Consider the following 25,724-nt stretch of genomic DNA (forward strand, 5'->3'; position numbering starts at 1 on the left):
AAATTATTTTAGTTGTCATGCGGGCTTTGTTAAAATTAAAAAAAAATCTAATATTGGAAATTTAGGATGTATCGTAGCTTATTGATTTGTGAAGAAAAAGCAATTTCCGTATTATGGATTGACTAAAAAAAATACATCACCGTATTAGGTAATAAATAAAATTTCATAGATTTGAAAATTGAGTATTTGGCTGTAACTTATTATGTTTGAGGATTTCTTTGGATACCTTATTGAGTGCATAAATTTAAACATTTATTTCCATGGTGCTTTTAATATAAATTTTTAGAATCCGTATCAAAAACAATGTCGGGAAAGCCCAGTTAAAGATAGGGTCACTAATTTATATTTAAGCGAAGAAAAAATAATATTTAAAATAGAGGAAGGAGAAATTAAATACATCGAAGCTTTGTTTGGTGGAAAAAAGTTGGAATCGTATCGAAATATCGCTTTTCATAACATGTACGTATTATAGATTTTTATGGAGGATTTTTTTATTTCCTATAAATTTTCTCCGTCAATACAATAGGTTTTGATGCTATTAATCTCATTTCCCTCGTTGCTGTTTTGTCACACATTGATAATGATTAATATTGATTGATTGATATTGATAATATTAATTTTCCTTATTTCTTGCTAAAAAATTATTTGAAAACATGCTTATATTTTTGGCTTTAATTTAGATAAAGATGTGATTCGATGGTGTTGTCAGCTACTGATGAGTTACAACACTTTTTATTATATATATATATATATCTTTTCGTATTATTATATATTGCATATATTTTTAATAATTCCAGAATTTCAAATTTTTTGGAATTTTTTTTAATTAATCACTATATAGTTTACCACCCTATAATAAACTGCAATAGAATAAAACATTTTAGAATGTTTTCAAAAATCAAGATAGAGAAAGAGACTTTTTAAATTCGTCGAGTAACTAAGTTTGTTGATTTGGGAGAGTTCGCAAACTTCTCGTGCCACAATGCAAAGAGACAACAATTCTTTCTTAATTTTAATGATTTTAATGATGTAAAAAACTAAAATAACATTTCATGTTCACTTTAAGAATACAAAAATGAACTTCATTTGTGTCACACATGATAATGCTCTTGTTAACATTCTGCTTATAAGTCGCACTTGAGACTAGTAGCAGATTGTTACTAAAAATATTCATACACACTTCAAAGCTTCACTTTGAGGGGAATGACATTTTATTTTAATAATTTTTAATTTATGAGGGTTTCCAAAAGGTTACTAACATAATTTATTTGCATTTTATTGCTAATAAAGTTTTAGAACAATATAACTAAAACTAAAACACAAGACAAACTAAACACAAGACAAAAAAAGTACAAATATTTAAATTTAAAAAAAACTCAGAAATTTCGTAATAAATTCCGATTAACACAGAAAATTTCCCCTCTCCCGTTTCTAAAAGGTTCATTTCTCTACGTTTCTCGCCTTAGGTGTGATAAAAATGGATCAAAAGAGAATATTACTATTATTTTTATGCAAAATAAAAAGCATGAAAGCGAGATGTAAGAGTCTTGTCTGAGAGAAACGCATTGCAGGTGCACACTAACTTTTGTGTTAAGCTGTAATTTAATTAACTCTTGTTAGAAACTACTGTCTGCCAAAATGGATCAGATGATATTCCCTAACACTTATATGCAGTAGGCAAATTGAAAGATCCAGCGCTTTTCGAAGTTCGTCATCATTTTTCAATGCGTCAGGCTAATGGAAAAAGTCTAAATGGTTTTCTAATAAGCCTGATAATTATAAGGCTTATTAATTTTAACCCGTATGCATTTAGGCTTATAAAAAATATATGAAAATTAATTCAACTCAATAGGCTAAATTTGTTTAGACTAATTGCAATAAGCTTTACATTATGCCGGCGCTTTGAGTAGAGAAAAAAATAATATATCTGACTAATTTATAAATGAATAAAGCAATTTGAATCAGCTAAAAATTGTTTTTTATCAGCCTATTGCAAATAACCTGAAATAAATCCAGCTAATTGATCAATAAATAAATGAAGTTTTAGCCTAAAAGTAACTAGGGTAATTGCTATAAGCCTAAAAACTGTTTAGGCTGATTGGAAAATACTGGAGACTATTCCAATCAATCTGGCAAATAAGAAAATGACGATGATGCTTTGCAACGAACCGGATTTTCTAATTAGCCAACTATATATGCAACAAAAAAGAAATACAAGATTAGCTCAACCCTTAAACCAACTATTTTTAAACGATATTTCGTATTATTCTAATTTAAAATAATGCATAATGATACCACCCATTAGCAGTACTTTGTGATAAATGAATTCATTATTATTTCTTAAGTGATGTTTAAAAGTTATTCCAGAAAATAAAACACAACATAACAGCTGAAACATACAAACAAGTAAGAATACAAGGAACATTCAAAGAAAGATGGCTTTAAAATGACAGACATAAAAAATGTTCATATCACTGCAGTTATTGAGCTTGGCTCCAAATGTCATACACAGAGCCTGATGATATGTAGGCCAATTCTCGTGCTTTTGGCGATAAATAAATGGCGAGAACGAGGCGTAAAGGTGACAAGTTCATTAGCTCTGATGTTAAGCAAACTAAGATTTCCTTATCGAGTCGTTGGATAATTATGAATAATTATTATGAATTTCATGTGAAGATATATCTCAAGTTAAAATTTTTGATGGTCCCATCAAAAAATTTTGATGATTTATGCTAATTTCAATACGATTCATGATGGTCACCATCATCCAACATTTTCCATTATTCGATCACGGTTTTTGATATGCCAACAAGCTTCCATCATTCCATGAAGAAAAATGTTACTTTAATACTATGATGGTCAACCATCAAGAGAAGTTTGATTCTCATGGACCAACAATCCATGATGATCCGTGATGGTCCTTGATAATTTTAACTAGACATTTCCATGATGGCTTAATGGGGATTCTTGTTGGTTCTCAGGAATATATCATCAAAACAATTAAGTTTTTTTTTCATGTTGGCTCATCATAAATCAATCCGAATAAATAAATTGAGGTGATGGTGGTTCATGTTCGTTCCAAGATTTGATTTCTAAGAAACTATGATGGAAATTTCGGCTGGTTCAACATGAACAAACCATAAAAACAAGTTGCTATTCTTATGTTGGACCATTATAAATCAGTCCATACATTGGGGTGATGGTTACTTATATTGGTTACCATCAAGAAATATAATCGTTCATGATGGTTATTACGAAGATTATGTTGGTCCATCAATAGAAAACCATCAAAAATTTTGACTTGGGATGTCATTCTAACTTCACCTGTTACTGAAACTGTTTCTTAGACTATTTCTTGGTCAGAGAATTGGCCTGATAGATTATATTAAATTAATATTTCTTTAGGATTGGTCTCCACCCATTATAGCTCGATGAAGATCTTGTTGGAGTTTGGGAATTTTGGTTGTATAGAACTGTATCTTCTGGACCAATCATTTGCATATTTAGTCTTAAATTATTTAACCTGGGTTGCCTCGCCTCATTTTGTGCATTTGCTGAACCTTGCTGGGGTACTGATAGTTCATCTTGAACAACCTGTGCAATTTCTTGCAAGGAAGGCGTTTCGTTTAAAATGATTACTTGTTGCCCATTATTCATAGTTGGATGCAAGGAAGATTTATCCTGATTTTGAATCCGCATTCTGCTATCGGAAATGATGGTTGCTGGTTTTTCTCCTATGGGTCTTAGGTCATCATTTATTTGGACTTGTTGATCGTTAGTTTGAATGTTGGAATTTCTGTCAAATTCTCTTATATTCTGTTGTTGAACAACGTTTGGAAATTGAATCAATTCTCTTTGTTGTTCGATATTTTGAGCTAAGGGCCGGAATCTTAAATTTTGCTGGGGTACATTATTATTGAACTGAGGCTGGGAAGAATACTGCTGATTTTGAGTATTTTGCTGATGTCTTCCTTGTTGATATTGCTGCTGATGTCTCGTTTGTTGATATTGTTGCTGCTGTTCTCTTTGATTAAATTGTTGTTGATTATTTAGCTGCTGTCTTGTTTGTTGATATTGTTGTTGCGAATTTTGCTGCTGTCCGCCTTGATTAAATTGCTGTTGATTATTTAGCTGCTGTCTTGTTTGTTGATGTTCTTGCTGCGTATTTTGCTGTTGTCCTCCTAGTTGAAATTGTTGTTGATGATTCTGCTGCACCCTTGTTTGTTGGAATTGTTGCTCTTGATTTTGCTGCTGTCTCGCTGGTTGAAATTGTTGCTGATGGTTTTGCTGTTGTCTCATTTGCTGATGATGTAGCTGTTGATTCTGCTGATGATATTGAATGAGCTCTGGTTGTTTCGCAAAGAGGTGTTGTTCTTGCTCTTGATGACTCTGCTGTATGTTAAAAGGAGGGAAACTTTGCTGGTTTAAAAACTGTTGAGGAACATCGTGTTGAGACTGTTCATTTTGATGCTGAAATTGCTGTTGAGATAGAATTTGTGATTGAATTTGTGACTGGTGATTATTTTCCAAATTATGTTGCTGTGGTTCAAATTGTTGATTGTTATGAAATTGTAAATTAGGTTCTCTGAAAGTGTTTTCTGATTGTTTAGGCTGTTCGAACTGGATTGGAGTGTTTTGTTGTTGCACCCTTTGAATAAGTATTTCCTGTAGCTGAGATAATTGTTTACCAGATCCTTGTTCATTAGTGGGCTGGTTTGATTGAATGCTGTTGATTGTATGAAGTTGCTTTTCTTGCACAGGTTGAAAGTTTTCCTGATTTGATTGAAGGGGAATTCCATTCTGCTGCCTGTTTTGTTGATTACCTTTAAATTCTTCTAATTGTTGTTGTCCTAACTGAGCCTGAAATAATTGTTGATTGTCTTGACTTCCGGTTGGTTTTAATGCACTTTGTTGAGTAAATGTATTTACTGTGTCGTGATTTACTTTAACCTGCAATACTTCATTTAGATTGGAATTTTTATTTACGCTATCGGTTAGCACAAATTGCGAATCTTTGTTGTCTGAAATTTTCGGTGATTCGGGAAATGTTACTTTCTCCACTGGCTCTTGTGCAGTCGTGAAACTATTCGAGTGCTCTGAATTCTTTTGGCTATCGTCAAAGAGAGTGGCGCGATTATTAAACTCACTAAGCAATTCTTCTTCGGCAAAGTTAGGAGTGATAGCTGGTACATCAATAATTTTTTGTTGAGAAAAGGATTTTTCACTATTTCGAATTAAATTAGTATTTGATTGCTTGTTGTTAGTTATTTCAGAATTTACCAAAGTGTTTTCGTTTTGCGTTTGATGGACGTTTGCATTTGGTAAGCTATCAGCTACGCGCTGGCCAACATTGGCATCTAAAGTGCCAATCTGATTAGTTTCAACTCGATCATTGACTAATGCTTGTTGAAATATCTGACCATTATCGAAATCAGTATTTTGTTGTTGAATCGTCCTCTGTTCTTCTTGAGGTATTTCTACTTCATCAGTATCATGGGAGTTGTTTTGAACATTTTGAGTCAAACCAGAGTTATTTTCTTCAAATGCAACTCCTTGGTCAAAGTCTATTTGATCTTGAAAGGCATCTTGAACTTGACCATCCAAAACTTCTTGGCCATAATAAGTTTGGTCACTATCAACGGTGCCAGTTGATTTGGGCAGGGAGCCTACATCTGCACCAATATCGGAATCTGTATTGGTTGTATCGATATCCAAAACTTCTGTGGGAAAATCTATAGGATCAACTAATACTTGCTGATCTGCTTGCTGATTATAATTTTCATTAGAAAAGCTGAAAGACTCATCTTTTCTTTCGGTTAGCAATTGATCTTCGAAATTAGGTGCAGCTGTATTGGCATAATTTTGTGATACACCTGAAAAACTGCCTGTTTCAGAATTAGGTATAGGCTGTCCAATTTGCCGCACATCGTATGCATCGAAGTTTTCATTTTGATATTCACTTTCATCTCTAGAATTGAAGCTCGATACTCCAAACGTTTGACTTGAATCTCCAAAAGAAGAGCCACTGTGTTTTTGTATCTCCGAATTAAAACTGCTTATACTTGTGGATTGTCCACTAGTTTGTGAAGATTCAACTCTTCCACTTAAATCAAATGGTTGAGAGGAGATCTGATCAACTGAAAACAACTTTTCATCTGCAATACCTTGTCCGCTTAGAATCTGAGATGGGTTAATGTCGTCAAGGTTCGCGTAGAGTTCGGCATTTAGATTATAAAAGCTGGGAGTTTCCGCGCAGTTGTAGTTGTACCACCAGTCGCATACAAAGTACTGCTGGTTGAATACTGTACCATTCGGGCAAAGGAAAGAATGTTTGGCACCATTTTCTTCGCAGAAGTGAAACACCTGTAAATTATAAAAATGATAATTACCTTTTTATTCATCTATTTTTGCAAAACGGATAAGCAAAAATACTTTTTTTTTATTAAATACTGTTCAGTCTCCTTACTAAAGCAGGATTTTGAGTCTAAAGTGGGAAATAAAATTTTTTATGTAATTGACTCGAATTTTACACTTAAGATAATATTATTAAACGTTTGACTTTAAAAAAGAGATTTATTAAGTCACTTGGGAGTTCAAAAGTTTTTACTGAAACAAGTATTTACTACATGGCCGTAATAAAGTTTTTTCTTATTGTAAAGTATCATTTTGATTTAATGGAATAAAAGGAAAGAAGGAAATTTATGGACAACCTAATAAAATTAGTGCATATTAGACTTATAATATAATTTATAATAAAAAATACTATATTACTTCAAATAATTGGGAATTTCATCCATGAAAATTCGAACATTTTAACCAAAAATTTGTAAGTAGATAGGAGGTGACTTTAAAAAAGCAATGTAAATTGAATAGTTCCTAGTCTTGTCTTAAAAAGGCAAAGAATTTTAACAATAAATTTAGATCACGATCTCTTTCTCAGTCCAGAATCTTAATCTCTCTATCATCTCGGCAAATTTTTCAAGGTACTTAAAGGATGTTAGTAATTATTCGGCAATTTTCTAAATGTTTATTTTTTTGAAGAACTTCAGCTGCTTTGTTGAGAAAATTATCGGTAGAACCATCAATGAGATGACTAGATAGTGTCTCAAAAGAAACAAAACTTATAAAAATAAACTAGTGGAGAAATATTGCGTTAGATAAAGAAAGCTAAGACCAAATACCATGGCCTGTAGTAGGCTGTAACGCAGTAGAGGAAGAAAATAGAGTTTTAAATAAGAAATGGAACTCACCTGACAAGAAGCATCCATATCACCATATATTCCTGCTGAGTATGGCTGCTGATCACAACTAAAAGATGTAAATGGCACTTGATAAAATATGGGATAATCTTCACCAGGATTACCTGGCACTACTTCCCTAAGGGATTCGATTGGATCATCAGAGCCAATGAATACTGTTTGATCATCCGAGCCGAAGTCACTGGAACCCTCACTTTTCAATGAAAATGCTTGATCTGTTGATGATCTTGAAGGTGTCTGGCTCCACCTATCTGTTCGTTCAGACAGATCCTGGGACTGATATATATCTTGGATAGGAATAGCTTGTTGCGATTGGTCATTGAAAGAAAATACTTGTTGAAATGTATCAACTGCCTTATTGACATTTTCGTTATCCAAATTTGAGACTTCCTGCTGCTGAGGATTGTCAGCAAAATCATTCGGAAAGTCTTCGTCGAGTGCTTTCTGGAATTGGGAATTGTCTTCAAACGCTGTTTGACCGGGAGCGTATTCATAGTTAAAGTTTTCTTGATTAGTGAATCCTAGTGGATCATCATTAGCGAATTGAGATTGCTGTGGGAAGTTTTGTGAAAAATCTTGGGGGACATTGATGTCTTGTTGACTAGCATCAGCCCCACCGGATACGCTTTGTCCAACCGAATCTTCAAAGTGGTCATAAAAATCATCATTTACTTGATCTGCATTTTGTTCAAAATTAGATGGAGAATCCCCACCGATATTGGAGTTCGAAAAGTATGCATACTGATCAGGAGCTTTATCATCTTGGATGTCAGGAGCAACACCAAAGTTATCTATGTTCGGTAGTCTGTCACTTGTAGGATTAATAAATGCTTTTTCATTCAATGAAGGTGAATTTTCTTGTATGGCATCAGCAGGATTATTACTCGAGATTGCACTTTTCTTAGATCCAAACGAACTTTGTGATACCTGATGGTGACTATTGGATAGAATGCTATCGGATACCCTCTTATGCGTCGGTGTTGATTGAGAATTTTGCTGAGTATGATGCTGAATTTCGGTTTCTTGTTTTGCTGATGAGTTCTCTTGAAATGTTTTAACACTCGTGGATGAATCAGAGGATGTAGAGGACGATTTAAATCTTGAACCAAATTGCGCAGTTGAAGAGTGAGGAGAGTCTGCTGGCAATAAACCGTAGACTATTTCATCAGATGACACTGGAACATTTTGTGAAGATTGTGCATTTGATTGATGGGCAGTTTTAACTTGAGACCATGTATTGCTACTTGTACCTTTATCATTTGTTTCAGGTCTTTTTGTCTAAAAATAAATTAATAAAAAGAAAGTTAACAAACTAGGGACAAAACATTTGTTGATTAGTTTAGAAAGGGAATGGTAAATGATCAATTAATATTATTTGCTAAAGGGGAAATGGTATTGATCAAGTTATTTGAGAGAGAAAGGTAACTATATCAAAACAATTTCACTGAAAAGGGAAAAAAAGCTTCATTAGCTTTTTCTTATGTTGAAAAAATTAAAAATTTGAGGTGTTTTGTAATCATGACCTTTACTATATATTTTTGGGATTGATAGTAGGGAAATACATATTCAACCAAAATACATATTCAAACAATAACAGGGAAATACATATTCAACCTTAAGACCTTTTATAAAAAACTAATTAGTACCAGCGTCAAGCTACTCTTCTTAAAGAGTATTTAATTTGAATCCATTTTTCCCTCTCATAGTTTGTTAACTTGGTAAGAGTTCATCATTTAATTTTTTTAATTTGAAAAGTGTCTAAAAGCTGCATTTTCTGAGCTCAAAAAAATTTGCATAACTTCATTGATTCGTCTAAATTAAAAGTTTTTTTAAAAAAAAAAAAAAAAAAAAAAAATTTTTTTTTTAAATGCTTAGGCTATTGGTCCATTTTAAAGCCCAAACAATTCTTTAGGGCAAGGTGATAGATATAATTTATAATTATCGCTACACAGCAACAATCAAAACAATCACAAACTACTATACACAAGAAATTAAAGAAATGTTTTAAAGATTTGAAATATTTGACATAGTTCCTGATCACTTTATATTTGGGTATTCTTGTTGGTGCTTTGTGAGTTTTATCCATTAGAAATATATTGAACAAAAATATATCTAATAGTAATGATTATAATAAGAGTTGTGAGTGGTGTTTCTTATAACTATATAATTGTTTATCCTGGTTTATTCTGAAATTTTGATTGCTGGTGAAAAGTATCAATTCAATTTCATCCCTAAATCATATTATTGCAATTGCAAAATCATATTATTGCAATTTCATCTCTAAATCATAAAAACATTTCAAAAAATTTTACTTTTCTGTTTAGGAAAGACAAGGAAAAAAAAATTTCTCATCGGTTTATTGCTGTGCATTGTTGCAATTAAAGCTCAATACAATCCTTCTTTCTAAAAGATAATTGTTAGCTAACAACCCTGCATCTTTTTTTAGTCAAAAGCGAGTTTTATTAGGAATTCATTGCACTCTTTTTAGTAACTGTTAACGTTAGATTCTTTATGACAGGTAAGCATGAGTAATGATGATATGCTCGGACGAATCAGTGAATTAGCAGTTTGAAAACTTTTAAAAACCACGTATTTTTGCTTGTAGTTACGCTTTTAACCCTTTGACACCGATGTCCCTTTTGTATATTTTTTGATGCCATAATTACAAGCAAAAATATATTTTAGTCTTTTTTAGTTAGAGAAAAAACGGTCTAATAGTAAATAAAAGGTATGCTAAAGTATCGGAATTATATTTGTACTAAAATATAAAATTCAAATAGAGCAGTTTGAGTTTTTTTTCCATTCATATTCAAAAATTTATCAATAATTGTTTGTGTTCATTAAAGGAATTCCATTGATGAATAACTGTTTCTCTTAGATCTAAACAACTGCAAGTAAGTGAAAAGTTGAAAAATTATTGTTTAGAACATTTCATATTTAAAGCAGCAAAAGACTCTTGTGTTACTTGCTGTATTTCAAGATCATAAATTATTAAAATGCTATATATAACATTTTTCATTTATTTTGATATAAGCTAATCAAAATAGTAAAAAAAAAAGTTTGAAAAATATATTTAATAAAAATTCTGGGTCAAAGGATTAAAGCGTTTTTCTATTACTTAAATTAATGTACTCTATTACTCAAACTAATTAAAATCAATGATAATTGAAATTAAAAAATGAAGTTGTATACTAAAATGCCTATTCAACAGGAAAATTGCTTGTTTGCAGTAAAATCTGACTATCATGAGGTGGCTGCGATCAGCATTATTTTCGCTTTCAAATGATGCTGAGTATAGATAAAATTTATTTTAAAGACATATTTCGCTTAATCCAATAACGTTAAATGAACAAGAACAACAAATAATAGCAAATTAAAAAAAATTGGTATTATTTTAATCCTCAAAATATATGCCATTTAATTTTATGTGAAGTGTTAATTAAGAGTATTTCTTTGACATTAATGAATTTTGGTATTTATTTTGTAATAAATAAATAAACCTGAAGAAAAAAGTTGTTTTCAAAGCTTTTTTTTAATGTGTATTTTGCTACTACATTGCTGGTTAAATGAATTACGAAACTCAAAATAGAAATTTGTGTCTTGTTATTATTGCTGAACACAGAGCAATACAATTGCAATAAAATTCTACCTTTTCTCTTAATTGTCTTTCAAAAAACCAATCAAAGCACGCACTTAAGATAATTCAACTGATCAATGAAAGGAAATAAAAAAAACTCGGTCTTTTCCTTGATTGATTTTAGACACAAAGCCATTTAAAAGGTTTTTTGCATCATCAACTTCTGACCTTTTCGCATTAAATACTCGCGTTACTTTAAAATGGCATTGCAATTTACCTGTTTTCTCGCCGCTAGCCGAATGATAAAAATAAAAATGAGCTTTACTGTGGTAAGTTAAATAAAAAAAAAATCGGATAAAACTTTTCCTATTTTTTGTTCCTCAGTAACTGCCCCCGATTTCGTTTAAAATGTGGATTTTGTCATTAAAAATTGCTTTTAAAAAAAATTATTTTTTAAATTAATAATTTAAAAGTAATTTGGTCTTTACTGAGTTGGAATGAATTGCTATTTAAAACTGTTTTTAAATGACATTAAGTTTAAGAAAACGAGCTTTATAAATTAAAAAATAATTGTTTGATTTGAAACTTATCAAGGTATGGTTGAAAATGGTAAAACGTACGAATATAAATAATATTAAAGAATGCAAACTTCTGACCTCTCGCTTGTTATATTAAGACCACATTTTTCACCTGGTAACTTCCTCTTTTATTTGCTTTGATTTTGTTAATCAAAAATCTAATACTGCCAACAAAAAGTATCTTTAGTCAATCCAAAAATGTGCTTTTGTAAATGATTCCGATAATATTTGAATAGCTAATTAACCTATTAGAAATATACCTTTGAATTGAATTTTAGTTAGCATAAATCCAGATATTATATTGAAATCCATTTAGATAAAAAAAAAGTATGATTGCCAACTGTAATTGAGTCTGTTTGGTTGCTCTCAATATGCAGAATTATCAAAGTTTCTTCAGTGTATCTGGTTTTAATAGTTTTCATATCTCCTTCTTTTCTAGTGATTCGGCAGATTATAATAGTGTTTTGTTTCTTCCTCGCTTTAACATTAAATTACGACCCTAAATGTGCAAATTTTGTTTTTACTTCATTTTTGACAAAGATTCTCAAAGTAAATACTAAAGACACTAAAAAACTTATTTTAAGTGAATTTTAAAAAAATAAGAAGAAACGGATTGTATATCGGTAAAATGCTTCGAGCAAAACGTTCATAACTCATAAATTGCAGTTCTTTCTTGCTGATACTGGGTGTGGTCAAGTAAATAAAGAGCCAATAGCAATATTGTTAAAATCTTGTATATAAAATAATTTATTAAAAATTGAAACAAATACTCACTTTTATTGATGCACAAGTGGCCAGATAGAAAATGCTCCCTAAAAAAGTAAATTTATTGGAAATAGCAGTTTTCAAAAACAAATTCAAAATTGAATTAAAAGATAGCTGCTTAGTCAAATAAGTTTAATCATTACTTCACAAAATACACAATACAGGTAAATAAAAATTCAAGAAGTACTAGTTGAAGTAGTTGTAAAACCTACTTTATCGCATACTTTCGGAATTTTTATCAATATTATTATAGGATGACGATTCATTGTATTGATTAATGAATTCAACAGTAGACTCGTATTTTAGACTGGATTATGGGGTGGTTTTAATATAAACAATAGTAAGTAACAAAACAAAAAAGAATGAAAAAAATCTAATTAACGTCTAAATGGATGTCAATCGATCAAATGTAACGTCTTCAGTGACCAATTTATTTGTCAGATGAAATCAGAACATGTTAGACCCATTTGTTTTAGCTTTTTATAATTAAGAAAGTTTAGGGGAAAGTCTTAAATTAATAAAGATTTCACAATTGTACATTAATTTTAAGACATTTTAACTTATTCAAAGGTGGATAAATTTTAGAACTTGCTTAAGGGTAACAAGAAGAAGAATGGTTCATTAAATAACCTATAATTTTACTCAATTACTCCAATAATCATACTCACAAACACTTGCATATATTATATCTTATACAAAAGTGTTTTTGAGTAAATAAGTGCATTTATAGGTCATTTCCTGTTAATAATTTGACATATTTCAATTATTTTATTGGATTAAAAGCAGTGTTATAGTTTAAAATTTCTCTTTACTTAAAAAAAAATATTGCACATCTAAATAAATTTTTTCTAAGGAACACGCTTATATGAAAATGTTACTGATGCGGACATTATGAGTTTTGGCAGCCATTTTATGCTTTTTTATTTTCCTTTATTTATTTACATTTACTAGCTCTGCATAAATCAGTATACCGCAAACTATTACTTTTTACAACTAGTACTCTTACGTCTTTATAATGAGCAAGACTTTGTGCCACTTTGCTTAAATTTGGAATTCACTTCGTAGTAATTACATAATTAATTTTGGCGACTTTCGACGTAAAGGAAAAAATTAATCGCAGTCAGGAACGTATCTTTATGACTAAAGACTAAAAAAATTTTTTTTTAGAAATTGAAAAATTTTTTTTTACATTTTGAAATGATTTTTCTATTTTTTCGCCGTGTTATTAAATTTAGTGAAAACAATTAATACTAGAATTTTGATATTTTTCAAACACATGTTCTTATGTTTGAAGAGGATCAACATATCTTACTTTGTTTAAATTTCTAACCAGTTTTGGTGTAATTAAATAGTAACGTTGCATTTTTACCAAAGAATATCAATCTACTCCAATATTTGTATTTTTTTTTTTTTTTTGCGGTGTAATTGGTAATCTGTCATAATGCTTCGTTCGGAGAAACGAAAAATTAAGGAAATCAATTTATTCTAGAACTAAAGTTCTATTTCATTTACAATTTAAGGACATTTTATTAGTTGCAAATCAACTGAACAAGTTTAACATTTAGCCAGAATTTATTATTAATATAATAGAATGATCACACTCTCACGTCCTTAGTTCTTATGCTTGAATTATATTTATGTCGTAGTTATTAAGTATAAACCAAGTTTATTAAACCAAGTCTAAGCCAAGTTTATTACACCAAGTCTGAACTAAGTTTATTAAACCAGAAATTAAATCAGCCTTTGGAATGTTTTTTGCCTTAAATGGACTCGTTTGTAGCCGTGACAACGTTAGTTTTCGAGAATACTTTTTACTAATAAATATTTCATATTTTAATTTTTTTAGATAGAGCGCTTGCCTCTTTGCGAGGTGACCAAAGTTTGAGTCTAACGATGGCTGGTCAATGCAAATTCTGCTCCCTACTCTCTCTGACCGCAGTACTGAAGTAAAATATTCTCAATAGTAGAAGGATCATGAGCTTTCATGTTAACCGTGAGAGGTTTTCGAGGTTTTTCCCTCAGTGTAAGGCAAATGCAGGTTAGTTCTATCATAAAGTCCTCCACGAAGTCTAATATGTCTCAATACTTGATACAGGAATTCCTCGTCTTCTGGTTTGAGTTAAAATTACAAAGCTACGGAACTGAACATTAAAAGTTGTTTTACACAAAAATAATTCGGCTGTTCAACGTCGGTTACAAAATAAAATTAAAAAAATTAGCCCTATTTTTTCCTTTAAATGCAAAGAATATTTTATTGTAATGGTCTAAATCTATCTTATTAAACTTATTATATCTAAAAATTATACAATTTTATTCCTTTTTCTGTATCATATCAAATACTTATACGCTAAAATTTTTTATTTAATACTAAAATTGTAATAAATTTAAAATATTCGTGTCCATATTTGTCAACCGAATGTCCCCTTTGGATAGATGCTGGCTGCAGTACCCCTCTTAGCCCTACACCACTATCTTAAAACCAAAATTATGACCATTTTTAAAACTATATTACTAGTATCCTAAAAGAAAAAAAAAATATTCTAATTTATTTTGCAATTTCATAACAATTAGAGAACATTCTTACAAAATGATACCTTTTAAAATGAAATTAATTTGTCCTGATTTTCTTACTAGAGACAACAAACAATCTGTAGATTTAATATTCTACATCTTTCATATCGAAAAAAATATAAAGACAGGCACAAACACTCGATAAAAAATTATTTCCTCAACTGTTATTTGAAAATGAAAGTTAATTTCCGTAACATTTTTGAATAAATGCAACTGTTTATTCTTCGTCCGTGCTTTCAACTTTATTAATACATCCCACGTAAAAACTGTTTTAACAGTCAGTTTGAACAATGGGAAGCAAACATGTTTGATTAAACTAGGAATTGATGGTGTTTTCATAGAAAATAGCATTTTAAGAAACGCTTATAATGTTTTTAACTTAATAAATGTAGGATAGCAAAACCCACGCTGTGAAATTAGAAACCATTTTATCGAGTGCATTTTCTATTGATGATGTAGTTTCTGAATATATTGTAAATGCATGAATTATTTATTTATCTTTTATCGTAAGTATGTAAATTCGAATTCTATAAATACGATGAAATATTGAACCCCATTAAAGTTTTGTTTGCATACAATAATATTATTCTGAAACAGGAAATCTACCAGAATTAACCGTTATATAGAACTAATTTAAACTAAAATAAAACTCGATTTTCAAATACGATTTTTTTTTTCAATTTGTAATTTTCTTTCCGTGTTTTTTTAAAACCATTTCTCGCATGCAGCAAATGAGGAACGCAGAATTTTGAATTAAAGAATAAAGATTTTAAATTCATTTAGGTATCCGACTAGTTTCGACAATTTTTTTTTTAAAATAGCAATATAAAATTTTGAAAAACTAGTCTATTTGTTTTATTATGTATAAAAACTAATAAAACTAGCAAAAAAAATTAAATGGCCATTTTTAGGTGAAAATAAGGCATTTTTTGCACGTACGCTAAACGATTTTTAAAAAAATTCTATAACCCGAAAGAAACAATGCTTTGATGATTTTATTTATAAGGATATCAACTATATTTTGAATGTTTATCTTAAAAGCATGTGCATATACTACTGATTTAGGAATCAACGTAGTTAAAAGAGCAAATTTTAAAAATTTAGCACTTGTTTTTGCGAAAGGACATTCATAAAAAATGAAATTCAACTTTTTCTCTTAGTCTGTTGTTCAAAACATGTCTGCTATTATCGTAAATTGCACTCCTGTAAAATTGTAGACAATTACTTAAAAAACAATATGAGATTTAAGGAGGGGTAAAATGTGAAAAATAATAATTTTGAGATAAATGCATTTAAAGTCTTTAACTCATTAGTCTATCCACTGTTATCACCTTGCACAAAAATTGTTATAATTTCGTAAATAATTGCAGTACAAACAAAAGTGAAGTATTTATAGAAAGCTAAAAGGACAGAGATTTTAAATTCATAATAAACTTAAGATCTTTCCTGGAACAACAGCAATGCTTCTGTGTGCTTCAATCAATGTAATGTTATTTATTAACTTTACGGTATCTATGGAATGGTATAATGCAATAATGCAATGGTATAATGCAAATAAATAATTAACAAATTAGTTGTTAGAATTAATCCTCAATTAATTAAAAAACTAAAATACAACGAGTCAAAGGTTATAAAATTATATTTTGGGAAGAGTTTTAAATAATAGGTTTAAAATAATTATAGATTCATAATAATTGGTTTAAAATAATTTGAAAGGTTAAAAAAATCACTGAAGGTTGAATATTTAAGGGACTGAACACGGTTATGTGCATTTAATACTTGATATTCAAATAATCAAGTAAGTATAATCAAGCAATATTAATTAGCTGATAGCAATTAAGAAAGTATAATGCAAAATGAAACGGTATAATATACTACAGCAATTAATGAAATCGATACAATCATTGTACATACAATCCAACGCGCCTGAACATCAGGAAATCTGATTTATTATAACTGCGTATATAAGCCGGTGAACTATGAAATCTGAATTTAATCTAAAATAAATGTTTGAAACAAACAATGCTTTTCTAGTAGAAGGAGAAAATAATTCTTGGATTGAACATGGAAAACACGTTGCTCCAATTGAGATTTGATCACTCTAGCTCAGTGGTTACCAACTAGCTGCCCACGATGCCTTTTTTTGTAGTCCGCGAACTAATATATATTAGTCGTCGTTTTTTTTGCGGACAATTTTCGTAAAAAATCTATATTGGTTTAAAACACTTTTATTTCGTTTACTTAATTTCTTCGTTTCTGTTAAATTTAACATACCAACAGTGCAAAAAAATTTATTTTTCAGGTTTTGCATCCAAGGAAATATTTATTCAAATACAAAAATTATCGTGTATGTTGCTCTTCTTTATTACGTTTTTCGTATTTTGTGAATATAATTTAGTATGTGCGTATCAGAAATTTGTTATTCTCGAAGAAATTCTCAAATTTAACTTTTTGAAACCACTCATTTTGAACGAAATTACTCATTTTGTAAATTTTAAAACGCATAAAAGAGTGAACGAATATCATCTTTTTTTTTTTTAATTCCTTGAATTGAATATCGCATGAGAGGAAAAGAAAAAGAATTAATTTCAAATGCTCGAGAATTTTTTTGTTGTTGCCATAATTCTTAAAGAGTCGAAAAAATGTTAATTTATCGCAGAATTAAATTTAAAAGAAAAATAATCCTGTCACTAAGTTTCTGATTAAGAGAGGATTCAAAATGATACGTAACAAGCATTACTTGTAATGCTTTTTATTTTGCTTTTAATATTAAAAAAACTTTGATAAAACTCTAACAGTAATATTTAATGTTCCTACAAGCATAAAAGAGTCCTACATAAAATTTTGATAAAAAAGCGGCCAGCCATTTGATTGGTGTTTTTAATTGCGGCCCCCGGCCACATGTAAGTTGGAAACCCCTGCTCTAGCTAGTTGAGAAATGGTCGAAATTTCATTTTTTTAAACGCTGATTGAGAATTGAGAAACGCTGATTGTTGGAATTTATTTGTTATCAAGCATAAAGCTCTAGACTAGGTTTAAGTACAAAAGTTGGGAAGCAGTTGGAATATTTTAATTGATGATAAATTCTTTGTAACTATAATATGAAACTAAATTTTGATTTTAATATTGAGGAAACAATTCAGGCATAAAATTCTGGATACGATTTAAAAGAAAAGTTAAAAACTGGAAAGTGGTTAATATTTTGATTAAGGATAAATTATTCTATTTGGTGATCAAATTTCAATACATTTTGCTTTTAGGTGTCAGAAAAGGATTGAATCTTGCATTGTCATTAAGCATGAAGCTTCAGCAGAGATTTAAGAGCTCTAGCTAGTTGGAAAGTGGTCGAAATTTTGATTGGTTCCATGCAGACTCGAGAGTGAATGTTGTAGGTGATAAGTGGGTGAATAATGTTGTAGGTAGCTACTTTATATTCGTCGCACTAGAGTTGCACAATGGACTATCGGCGATGATCTGGGAAACATCCCTGAGGATGATCCGAAAACATGCCATCACAATTTTATTCTTCTGCAGAAGGGATTGCACCCCCGCTTCGGTAGCCGGACGATGTGAGCGCGAAGTCGAGAATTTTACGGTAGAACAGTTTAACGAGGACCAATACCCCACACCCTCGATCCTTACGCAGGTTGATCAAAGTGGTCACCCACCCGCTTATTGTACGCAGCCAGTGATGGTTGAATTCAGTGTTCTACTGTAAACCGTGTCCTTACGAACAGTCCACAACGGGACAAAAACTGTAGCAATAATAAAAGTTACAAACATTTTACTCAAATCATTATTTGCGAAATGCTTTTTCTATTGAGATTTTAGAATATTTATGATTCAAGCCGAATGTAAAGCTTGTGAATAAAAAATATTATTTTTGTGATAAGAAGTTAAGTAATAACGCAAAATCTTATATTTAAGAGGTATGCTATGTTAAATCATATATAAAAGTTATTTTTGATCTAAAGAAAATAAGTTTCTCCACTTTTACCACTTAAACTATTTATTTGTCTAATGATTAAAAATTATTTAAATTAAATTAACTTTTTCTTTCCACACGCTTAAGTTACATATTTATATAGTTGGCGACAAATGACAAATCTATTTCCCCGTGTCGTGTTTGCTTTCATTTGATTCAGCTTAAGAAAAAGTGCATCGTAAACAATACTCTGTTTTTGTCTAAACATAAATATTTAAATTTGTCATTTATCCTTTTATTACTACCCCACACATCCCAGGATTTCAAGGTCTTTTTTTAAAAACATCATCTCAGACCTTTAAATAAAAAATTCAAATAGGCTCTTATTCATAATGACCTTAAACCTTAATTTGATTGCATTAAAATAAGGAAGGATAAAATTATATTTTTATAAATGAAAAAAACTTACCTAAAATCAAAATATTCACTTCAAATCTGAGAATATTCATTGTTCACATGAGCCCTGCCACACAAAAAAAAGAATTGAAATAAATATAGAATTAGAATGGTTGATGAAGAAACTGAATTTCAATAGATTTATAGAATTAAAATGAAGAAAAATAATTAAAATAGTTAATTCAATATTTCACGGTTTCATTATTTTTAGTAGAAACAAAGATTGAAACAAGAATATATTAAAAATTTATTTTTTTACTATTGTTATTATTCATCATTAGTATTATTCACAGTTGTCACATGGCTAATTTTTATAAGTTGTATTATCAACCAATCATAATTTTGATTCTCTTGTATCTTCTCTCTTTCGATTTAACTTTATAATTAAGAAGTTTTAAAAACAATATAAAAGACGAGGGAAGGCATGTTTTCAATACACAACTACATTACATTAAAATTTCATTCGCGTAACTTAACAAGATAGCATAAACTTTGATTTTTTTTTTTCGCAATTGTTGCTGCATCTAGTGATATTTGTCAAAATCTTTTTGTAGCTCTGATACACACTGAGCAAGGTGTTTCGAAACTTTCCCCCTTAATACGCATTCTGAGAAACCGTGTCAAAAATTGAGCTAAAATTAAATTCACGTTATGGATAAATAAATAATAATAAATAAAAGAGATAGCAAGATCTAGATTAAAATTTGACGAACCACTATTGAGGAAGGCGAGCGTGGAGCCTCAAACCTTGTTTGATTGCCGGAGAACAAGAGTATGAGGTGTACGGCGATTATCAGAAACTTTTTCAAATTTCATCATTCCATCAAACTGTGTCAGATGTTTTTAATTTCGTCATTCTCAGTAGCGATTTATCAGATTTTAATAACGTTTTTATTTTCAACTTTGCTTAACTAATTATTGTGACTTCAAACGTCGGTCAATTTCAAATTTTTAACAAGAGTCTATAAATATATATTATGAGCAGTAATGACCGAACACCCAGTATTCTTTTTTTTTTTTTTTTTAAAATCTCGCTTTCACCTAGCCTCACCGACACGGTCACATACAAACAATAATTTATAAAAAGCTTTGAGCGTTCACACGATCTTAGCAATTTACAAGTAAAAAAACTTTAATCAGAGTGTATATTTTTCTTCCACAAAATACGCAGGTTTGTAAGCCTCTATTTTATATATTGGGTTAACAAGTAAGTAATTTTATTTTTTTCGTGTGAAACAAAACGCAATTTTCCTGTACAAAAGAATGAACCTGAATCGTCAGTCAACTTCTTGCCATCTTTCTGGTAACTGCATGATCCCTTGCTCATAGACATTCTGATAATTGTCAGCAAAAAACCAAACCAAATTCGATTTGAAGTCATGGTTATTACTGAAATTATTACCACTTTCTTGTAAACTTCGAAATAAATGATAATCTGATTGATTAAGTCAATATTTAGTAATTTAGCACCAGTTGCTAAAGATGTGTGATGCCACGTGTTGTCGCGATGGAACAGGATTTGCCAATTATGACCTTTTGGCTTTGATTACTTCCTCCAATTTCATAAGCTGTTGGCAATGAACTTTAGAGTAGATAGTTCGGTTTTGGAAGCAGCTCAAAATACACAATACATTTGTATTGAGCTGTAGTGGCTCAGGGAATCGAACCCAGTTCACCGTCCAATGAGGAGAACTGGGTTCGAATCTCCGCGATGGTTGGTCGATACAAATTCCGCGCCCAACTCGCACCGATCACAGTGAAGACGTAAAATATCCTCAGTGGTGGACAGATGGGTTAGAATCCCCTTGCCGCCAGGTTGACTGTGGAAGGTTTTCGCGGTTTTCCTCTCTATGTAACGCAAATGCGGTCTTCTGGATTGGAATCAAACTTACAAGGCTACGGCTTTGAACATTAGTAGTCGTAAACCCTAAAATTGGTTCGGCTATTCAACGACGGTTACAAAATAAAATAAAATACATTTGTATTCGCGCCAAATTAACTACATGATCTTTTACTGGTTTTTATGGTATTATACTTAAACCTTGATCTTTTTCGATTAAATTTATTGTAGACGTTCCATTTTTATCACTAGCTATAATTCGTTTAAAATAAAGGACAACTACATTACGCTTGAAATGTGTATTACAAATATTGATTTGCTGCCCTAAGTGAATTTCTCTCAATTCGTGCGGAAGCCATATATCAAGTTTTTTAACAAGTCTAATCTTTCACACAGTTTTATGACGATTCGATTGAATTATGGCTTTCATTTTGCCATCATCAACTTCAGAAGGTCGACCAGATTGATAGTCTTCTTTCCGTGAAAAACCTCCAGAACGAAACTTTTTAAACCAATTCTGACATGTGCATACTGTTAAACAATCAACACCATAAACTTTCTTGGTGGGTGCCAGCCACTTTCTGTTTTTATGAAAATAAGAAAGTAAAATGTGCCGAAAATGCTTACATTTGCACTCTGTGTGAAAACTGGCCATAAACTAATAACGGACCGGGATAACATGGCTCGTAAGGCAGTCGGCCTATGTCCAAGAGGTCGTGGGTTCGATCTCCGCCTGCGAAAGACTTCCCGTGTAGTAAATGGTAACAGATGCACGTTAAATTTGTCGAGTCACAAAGTCCTCCATGTTCTCATAACAAATCATACCTCAGGGAGTACTGACCCAATAGTTTCCTTGTCTTCTGGATTGGAATCAAAATTACAAGGCTTGGGAGTTGAAGATTAGTAGTCGTAAACCCAAAATTGGATCTGTTGTTCAACGACGGTTATAAAATAAAATAAACTAACAGCTGTTAGCAAAATGACAAGGAATAGCATCCTAAGGGATTCGAATCTCGAAAGAAAAAAGAACTAACAATGACAAAGAGATGGGGGGGGGGAGAAATAATACCCTTCACTGATGCATATCAAAATTATTTTTTGCAACCCCAATGCTTTAAAGTTCGGAAAATTAAACTTTTAATAGAAGTACAGTATGAAAAAAAACTAAATCTAAATCTAATCTAAGACTAACCAAATCTAAAACTTAATCTAATGATTGGACACGTAATAAGACTCAATCTAAATGGTCCGAGAGGGTGACCTTAAATATGCTAATTTGTTAGTGCAGACGATATTTTAAGTTACGAAAATAGACACTAAAACGTATGATTTCTGATCCTGAAAATATAGGGGGTAGCCGAAATGGGGGAAATATGGTCCCAAGTGATTGGCCAAGCGGGGCTGTTTGAAATTTGAACCTTTTAATCTTAATTTTACTTTTTAGGTATTTCGCCGTATCATTTAGAACTCTTTAAACGAAGTGAAAATTTTTTGCACATGCTTTAAAAATTTATTTAAAGATAATTCCATACAGAAATATTTTTTTTAATTATAATAATCTAACGAAATGGGTCGATTAGTCTCCGTGAAATCAAATTTTAAAAAATATCAGTTTTTTGAAACTCGATCTCTCAACGAACTGTTCCAACGATTCCGTTCAGATTTTGTATTTTTTAAAATAAAATTATTATTTATCTACCAACAATTCAAAAGTTTTTCGACCATTATTAAAGAAAGCAATAAAAAATGATGAATACTTATTGAAAATTATCATTTGCGTAGAATTATCTTTGGATAAGCGAGTTTCATAATTGTGTGCAAATTTTTTTTTTAATTTGCTTACTTTGAACAGCTCTCCTCACCAAACTATTGAGACCATATTTCCTAGACTGTGGCGACCAACTATATTTTGGGGATCTGATATCATATTCCGTCGACAGAAAAAAAGGTATGTTTGTTCCGAGAAAATACGTTTTTGTGCATAATTTCGTAAATTAAAATATCGTCTGTTCGAACTAATAAGCACATTTGAGGTCATCTGATTATGAGAAAAAAAGTTTTTCAGAGTGTTTCATTTTTGTTTATTACATACATAGTCATTTATCGTCATTATTGGTCATTTATAGTCATTTGCTGACATAGTCATTTATCATACATCTATAATATATCTATCAATAGGAATTTTAACCTCTACCCTGTAGTTGAAAACTTGAAAACAATGTGTCGCATAATTACAGCCCTAAAAATGTTTTGTTATAATTTAATTCATCCTTAACCCCTTCCCCCCGAAAAAAAGGAAGTATTTATAGCATAATTTCCACCTTAAAACTATGCAGGGCTTATCATAATTACCACCCTAAAATATACAGAGTGTTCCATAATGACCATGCTAAGATGCAAATGGTGCTCTATAATGAGTAATGACCACCCTAAGTATACACGATGTTCCGCAATGATAGCCCTTAATAAACAGAGTGTTACTTAGTGATGATCCTTCACGTCTATTTTTAAAATCCTTAACAAAGCTGAAGTAAAAAAAAAGTATTACCAATGAAAAGTATAAAATTAATATTCAAGCAAGGAAAATAACGTAGTAGAAATCTAACTAAACAATACCGTGAAAGGCCGAACTGAGAACATCAAAATCTGTTTTATCACCGTAGGAAACAGAGAGGAGTTGAAAGGTGGTACTCAGAAATACGTCTGAGTTTCAGCAGGCAATGAAACTGGTTTTGACGTTTTCGACACTGATTTAACAGACTTCGATATCGGTTTCTTTAAAATGGGAGAGGGGGGGATTATGCTTTCAGTCTCAATCAAAAAAACGAGATAAGGACAGTTTCGTTTTTTCCTGCCTTTAAATTTTGACTCATGCCGAAAGTTCTGAATGCTCTTTATATTACATAATGAGTTTAAGAGGAAACAAAAACTGCATGTATATGTATATATTTTAGATATTTTGCTTGAATTTGCCTTCACGAAAATTTTGCTTTCAATTTTAAAACATTTTTTTTTAATGTCGTAAAAAGATACGCAATTTTAAATATAGTCGAAATGTTTATAATTTTTTGAATAATAATGGCAAAAAAATTAAGACAAACTAAAATATAAATCATTTTATACTATATAAATTAAAAATACTTAAAACTAAGGCATAATATATTCAATTATATCAAAAACAAAATAAAGCTTTCAAAATTTAAAGCTTTTTTAAAATGTCTAAGAAGATTCATAAACAAATTTTGTATACTTATTAAATGGCACCCCAGAACAAACAAAATTCAAAAAGAATCTATCTTTTTTTTAAAAAACAAAATCATATGTCAGTCCCCGAATACTATTTTTTTCCATAATAAATTTTAGAAAGTATTTACTAACAGCTATTGAATAATTTATTTATGAAAATTTCTTTCGCTCTAAAGAAACTAAATATGCCCTGAAACATTATTCATCATTACAATAACACATATAAATCACAAATGATGTTTCATGTGACACCTTTCTTTAACATTTCTATTAGCAGTTTCACATTACATGAACATGCTTTGATCTGACGATGCTTTGATCGATACTTTGATCTGACGATTTTCTTATTCCGTATCAGATAAATATCTGATAATCAATCATTAAATGCAATAGTAAATAAATAATATAACAGCAATTATACTATAAATTTAATTATATTATTAATATAAAGATTAACTATACATTTAATAAGCAGATTAATTATATTATGAATAAAGTTTTTAATTATATCAGCAATAAACACTTTAATAATATGATGCCGAAGATTTGAATGATTTTTTTTCCTCCGTGATCAATTTTTTTCTGATTTTTTTTCAAATTTAAAACGAAAAAGCTCAATAAATAAATAAATAATTTAAAAAAAAACTCACTGAAATTTGAAATATAACATTTTGCTTGAATAAGAAAAAAGAAGATTTTGCTTTTAAGCTTAATGTAGAAATATTTAAAAATGTAGAAAAAGACATGAAATTTTAAAGTAGGTCAAAAAATTTTTTAAAAATTTATTGAATACTTAAGAAATGCTGAAAGCGAAATATGATATAGTATATTTTAAGAAATGATGTAATTTGTTAAAAAAAATCTCAGTTCAATATGATTTTTAATAATATTTGTTTACTTTTTAATTCGTTTCTGATTACGTAAAATCATACTATATTACCTGCACCATAAAATAAATTATAATAAGGCATATTTTGAAATTCACTGCTTCCGAAATAATGGATAATCATACCTCTTGGTTTACTTTTAAAAGAATAATCCACACTTTCCAACAAAGATGCGGGAGGGAAAAAAAGAATTCTGAAAACTTCCTCTAAAGATTCATCAAGTGGATGTATCGTCTGCGGCTTTTTATTTAAAAAGAATGATGAGAGGAAGATAGTTCTATTCCATTTTTATACCTGTCTTCGATCTTTATTTCTAGGACACTCTCGCTTTCTCTTCCAGAACGAGGGGGATTGGTCAACCTCAGCCGGTTGTCCAACAAAGTTACGCTTTTTTTCTTCCTTTTTTTTTAGAAAGGGGGAAGAGGAGGATTCTTTTTAAAAACAGCTTGTAACAGTCTTGCTTTCTCTTTCGCTTTTCGTGGGTGGAATTGTCGTGCAAAAGATCCAGTTTGTGCTTACTATAAGTAGAATGCATTCTGATATTCTGAAGATTAGATTCTGTTGGAAAGCAGTTTCTGTTTCAGAAAACCAGCGAGGAGTTTTTTAAAAAAAATTATTAT

General features: G+C 30.4%; 1 protein-coding gene across 2 annotated transcripts; it reads right to left on the reverse strand.

Moving 5' to 3' along the window:
• Window positions 1–1,002: 1,002 nt before the first annotated feature.
• LOC107448340 (uncharacterized) lies at window positions 1,003–25,368 on the reverse strand. Of its 2 annotated transcripts, none has more exons than XM_016063496.5 (5): window positions 25,230–25,368; window positions 19,145–19,198; window positions 12,189–12,226; window positions 7,251–8,537; window positions 1,003–6,363 (listed from the first exon to the last, which is right to left on the reverse strand). In XM_016063496.5, exons 2-5 carry the CDS (start codon window positions 19,182–19,184, stop codon window positions 3,391–3,393), a joined length of 4,338 nt encoding a protein of 1,445 aa, XP_015918982.3. In that variant the 5' UTR covers window positions 19,185–19,198; window positions 25,230–25,368; the 3' UTR covers window positions 1,003–3,390. The 2 variants fall into 2 exon arrangements, with proteins under 2 accessions (XP_015918982.3, XP_042909423.2); XM_043053489.3 differs by lacking the exon at window positions 25,230–25,368 and adding an exon at window positions 19,845–19,984.
• Between the last annotated feature and the right edge of the window lie 356 nt (window positions 25,369–25,724).

The sequence above is a fragment of the Parasteatoda tepidariorum genome, chromosome 1 (genome assembly GCF_982258835.1).
Source record: "Parasteatoda tepidariorum strain Cologne lab strain chromosome 1, Ptep-v5.0, whole genome shotgun sequence".
NCBI lineage: Eukaryota > Metazoa > Arthropoda > Arachnida > Araneae > Theridiidae > Parasteatoda > Parasteatoda tepidariorum.

Bases quoted from the DNA above. Each gene is read 5' to 3' on its own strand.
- LOC107448340 (XM_016063496.5), bottom strand. From the start codon at position 19,184: ATGAATATTCTCAGATTTGAAGTGAATATTTTGATTTTAG. The intron at 12,227-19,144 runs GTAAGTTTTTTT...TTACTTTTTTAG, and splicing joins AGTGAATATTTTGATTTTAG to GGAGCATTTTCTATCTGGCC. The intron at 8,538-12,188 runs GTGAGTATTTGT...ATTTATTTTTAG, and splicing joins CCACTTGTGCATCAATAAAA to ACAAAAAGACCTGAAACAAA.